The sequence below is a fragment of the Pyricularia pennisetigena genome, chromosome 2, assembly GCF_004337985.1.
Source record: "Pyricularia pennisetigena strain Br36 chromosome 2, whole genome shotgun sequence".
Lineage (NCBI taxonomy): Eukaryota > Fungi > Ascomycota > Sordariomycetes > Magnaporthales > Pyriculariaceae > Pyricularia > Pyricularia pennisetigena.
In genome coordinates, this window is record NC_043741.1 from 2,284,129 (window position 1) to 2,288,085 (window position 3,957).

A 3,957-nucleotide genomic window follows, 5' to 3' on the forward strand; every position below is an offset into this window, starting at 1 on the left:
GAAAGATCACATGCCCAACGCGTGGCTGACACGTGCCAGCCAATGCACAGAACTTGAAATGCATCTGGGCTCCCAACTTAAAAAAGCCTTGTCCTTGGCATCAGATGTCTTGGCACGTGTCGCAACAATAATAAAATTTGTATGCACATGACGCTAAAGCCCTAGCCAGCCACATTAAATCCTCCGCCAAAAGGTGCCAAAATCTACATCTCCCAGCCCACATGGCCCAAAGAACCACACCAAGAACAAAGCCAAGGCAAAACCCTCATTGCACCACCTTCAAAACCCCGTTCTTGTTGGCAATGTGCTCGTTCAAGTCCACGACCTGGGTCCCGTCAGGTGCATCATGGCACCCGCAGGAGAGGTATCGTCCCTCGAACAGCTGGCACGTACACGAGCCGACGAAGCCGGCACAAGGTTGACCAGGCCCTGCCCACTACAAGGGGAAAATGAGCGATATTAGTCGGCTATTGCAGGAATAAGGTTGGCAAGCGACGGGAAAAAAAGGAACAAAAAAGAAATTAAAAAAAAAAAATAAAACTCACCGTCAGCTTCCCTTGCACGTTACCCAACCAATCATTCAAGTTGACGACCGATTCCCTTCGTCGAAACCCGCCCGGCCTTCCCGGGTAGTCGCAATCGCAGCTCAAAAGACCCCCGGCGTCCTTGGCCCTGCCGTCCTCGTACTTGCCAAAGAGTCGGCAGTTGATGCAGCTCCCATGATACCCGCCCGCGACCGTCTTGTTTCGATTAGCGCCGGCACTGGGAGGCCACCTCTGGCTTCTGGTCTCTATGGTGGCGTCGACTGGATGCGGAGCTGCCGAGGCTTGGCCCACTGCCGCCACCGAAGACCGAGAGATGCTGTGGCTTGGGGCATCGCTGCTGGCCAGCAGAGCGCGGGCCGCGCACTGCGAGCTGAGAAAGCTCAAGTGGAGGAAGAGAAGGGCGAGTAAGGATTGCATCTGTACGCCTGTGTTGGTTTTTTTTTTCTTTTCTTTTTTTTCAAATGTTCTTGGTGTGGGAAAAAGTCTGCCTGTAGAGTCGACAGTATTTATAGCTGGGGAAAAAGGCTGAAAAAGGTTTCCTAGCTGCACTTGTTCCCCCTTGTACATAATAGGGCGCATCATGTGCTTATGCGCAATGCCAGGACGTGCCGTAGTACGAAAAAGGTGGCAAATATACAGCTGTGACTTTGCAGCTGCAGGCGAAAAGTGTAAATCTGTGTGCCACCAACTGATGATTGTAAATTCAAGAGGCATGCTCAAAAGAATTAGGCTTCTACTATCAGAAAGGATGCCTAGTGTTAGTCAAGCTTGAATAGACTGTTTAACTTCAGCCTCAAGTCCCTTGTCTTCAATCTATGGCCAAATCATGTACAAACACCCGGCAGATGAGGTTACTCCGGTAACATGTGATTTGTTTGTTGCTGATGAATGCGTTGCTATTACCCCAAGAGAATATGCATCTTGTCATTATTGTGCCCGAGGTACAATTAGTGATATTTTCTGTGAATCTGGCGCAGCCGATGCCAAGATCATATTTGCGGTCTCGTGGCTATTTAAATGGGCTTGATGCTGTATCTTTTAGGTTGTGATATTTTCAGCCAGGCGAGGGCCTGTCCGACCTCGCCAAAATTATCAACGAGAAGCAGCACCGTTGTTTTCTCAAAGACAGTCCTGGTCACCTCCGAAGCCAGGCTTTTGGCGCCCTCATGTAGGGCAAGGAGGTCCGTGGACTTATTTTCATCGATAAAATCGTGACTATTTTCGTAGTCGTGCCGCTTTCAGTTTAGCTGCCGTTTATTTATTTATTGCCGAAAAGGCACTGCGCAGGGGCGCACAAGAGTTGCAGCTTACGTTGGTGAACAGGCTTGTCCGCTTTCAAGCCGGGGTAGAATGGCCTTTAGGGGTGATCCAGGTTTTGGGGACCCTCTTGCTTACCAGGGGGTCCGCAAAACCAAACCCCCAAATAAACGCTGTATGTAAGTCGGGATTATATATTCCTTGCCAAATATGCAGTTCCAGTAACATCCTTGTTTTGCTATTTCTGGGACGACAAAACACGAGGTAAAAATGGGATAAGCTTGACCAAAATAGGGCAGCCGTAAAATACCCTTGGTTTAGGATTTAACCAAGCCTAGGGATTAAGTCGAAAGATCCCCAAGAAAAGGTTCTGGCTTCTGCGCTCGAAGTATTATTGGGCAGTTTGCTTATAATTAAATAATAGAAATTCATGGTGTCCCCCCGCTATTATAGTGGAACATTTAATTTAATCCAGAGTTACCGCGGTATAACCCGTCGTCCGAAAGAAACAAGTTTAGCGTAATACAGAAGGAGAATCCCCGTTATGGGACCCAGCGTCACTCAAATATCCGAGATATTAATACCTGTTTGAATTGTGCAATGTATAAGTAGGTGGTCGGGCCTCTCCCGACTGTACACCTAGACTATTACCTATTCCTTCCTCGCCCATACACTTATTTGCTTCCTTTTTTTCTGTTTTAAACTTTCCTTGTTCTTCTGTGTCCCTCTTTCTTTTTGCGCTGGTTATTAATATTCCACTCATTTTGCCTTCATCTAGCTATATTTTTTTTTTCTCGGAACAGCAGAGGGCCAAAATAAATAAAAAAAAACACTCAACCGTCTGTCAATATGCAGCAATTAATTTTTTTTGTGGCCGTCGCTATATCCACCATAAACTTCGCTTCGGCTCTTTCCGAAGCACGGAACAGCGACACCGATCAACCACGCGTCTTCCGGCGAGTTTGGTGGAAGACAAAATCGTCACAGACTGCCCCCAACCCTTTCGCCCTCAACAAACCTGCGCTAACCTGCCCGACCTGGCAGTGGAGCGCGCCCCCAATCAGCCCGCAGGCGACGGCCGACGGGCACTGCTGCTTCCCGGGGCGAGACCGGGACTCGCTCAACTGCTGCCGTCTCGGCAGCACGCCGCCGCTGCACGGTTGGGACGAGTACAGCTGCTCATTCATACACTGGGAGACGGCCGAGAATTACAAAAAATTTTACCGCTGCAACACCGGGATAACGACCTTCTCAGATTGCCGGGACAAACTTCGCATTTTCGCACAGATGAAGCTTTTGCACAAGTACATGCCCAAACGGCCGGTAAATGTCAAACCGTTGTCCCTTAAACTTAACACAAATAAGCAAGCTTCCGGCGTTGAGGTAGATGCAAATGAGCCCGGATCAGGTCATTACGAATCTGCCCTACAAGCCCTGAGGGGCCCTTTACAAAATTCAAGACGCAAGCCCAATCTTGGATACAAACCTCCTCCACATTCTCGTCTCAGCCAGTCCCCCAACATCAATCCCCAAGCGAGGCCGATCGTTTAGTCAGGACCACAATTTTAATGTTTTCATAGGGGCATTGACTGGCTGTCGGTTCGGAACGTTTTTGTATGGAGTTTTACCTTTTGTTTTTCGCCGGTTTCGTTTTTCTTTTCTGGTTTTTTCCGCATATATCATTGGGGCGGTTGGTTGGTTGTTCTAATCGTATTTACCATTTCAGTGCCAAATATGGACCGTGGGACACTGCTCTTTTGAGCGAGCTGGGATATTATTATTGCTCCAAGAGAAATATATATATATATATATATATATATATATATATATAATTTAATTTAATTAAAGTAAACGAATAAGGCGCTTGGAACTGTGATTGGACGCGAATATATTTACATGTCATTTAGTAAAACTACCGTGCACAAATTCGGCTAATAATTACTGGGCGGGACCTTGGGCTTGGATTATTTTACGCCGTGTCGTCAATTTTGCAAATAAAATTTCTCGTAATCTAGGGGCTTATTTAAATTTAGATTTAAATCAAACACAAAAGCAAAGTGGACTAATCTTCACAAGGATATGGGGCTCCGGGCTACTGGTACAATATAGATTTCCTCGGCGCTTTTGCTGCTATTTAGGGAATTCTTTTCTTGAA

The 3,957-nt window shown here is 47.1% G+C and overlaps 2 protein-coding genes across 2 annotated transcripts; one reads left to right on the forward strand and one right to left on the reverse strand.

The window, feature by feature from the left end:
- Positions 1–265: 265 nt before the first annotated feature.
- On the reverse strand, positions 266–962 carry PpBr36_00621 (uncharacterized protein; the record flags this gene model as incomplete). Its single annotated transcript, XM_029887812.1, has 2 exons — positions 266–436; positions 546–962. The coding sequence occupies 2 exons, from the start codon at positions 960–962 to the stop codon at positions 266–268; spliced, it is 588 nt and encodes a 195-aa protein (XP_029752591.1).
- Positions 963–2,651: 1,689 nt separating this feature from the next.
- Positions 2,652–3,353, forward strand: PpBr36_00622 (uncharacterized protein; the record flags this gene model as incomplete). The annotated part of the gene is made up of 1 exon (XM_029887813.1): positions 2,652–3,353. One exon carries the CDS (start codon positions 2,652–2,654, stop codon positions 3,351–3,353), a length of 702 nt encoding a protein of 233 aa, XP_029752588.1.
- Between the last annotated feature and the right edge of the window lie 604 nt (positions 3,354–3,957).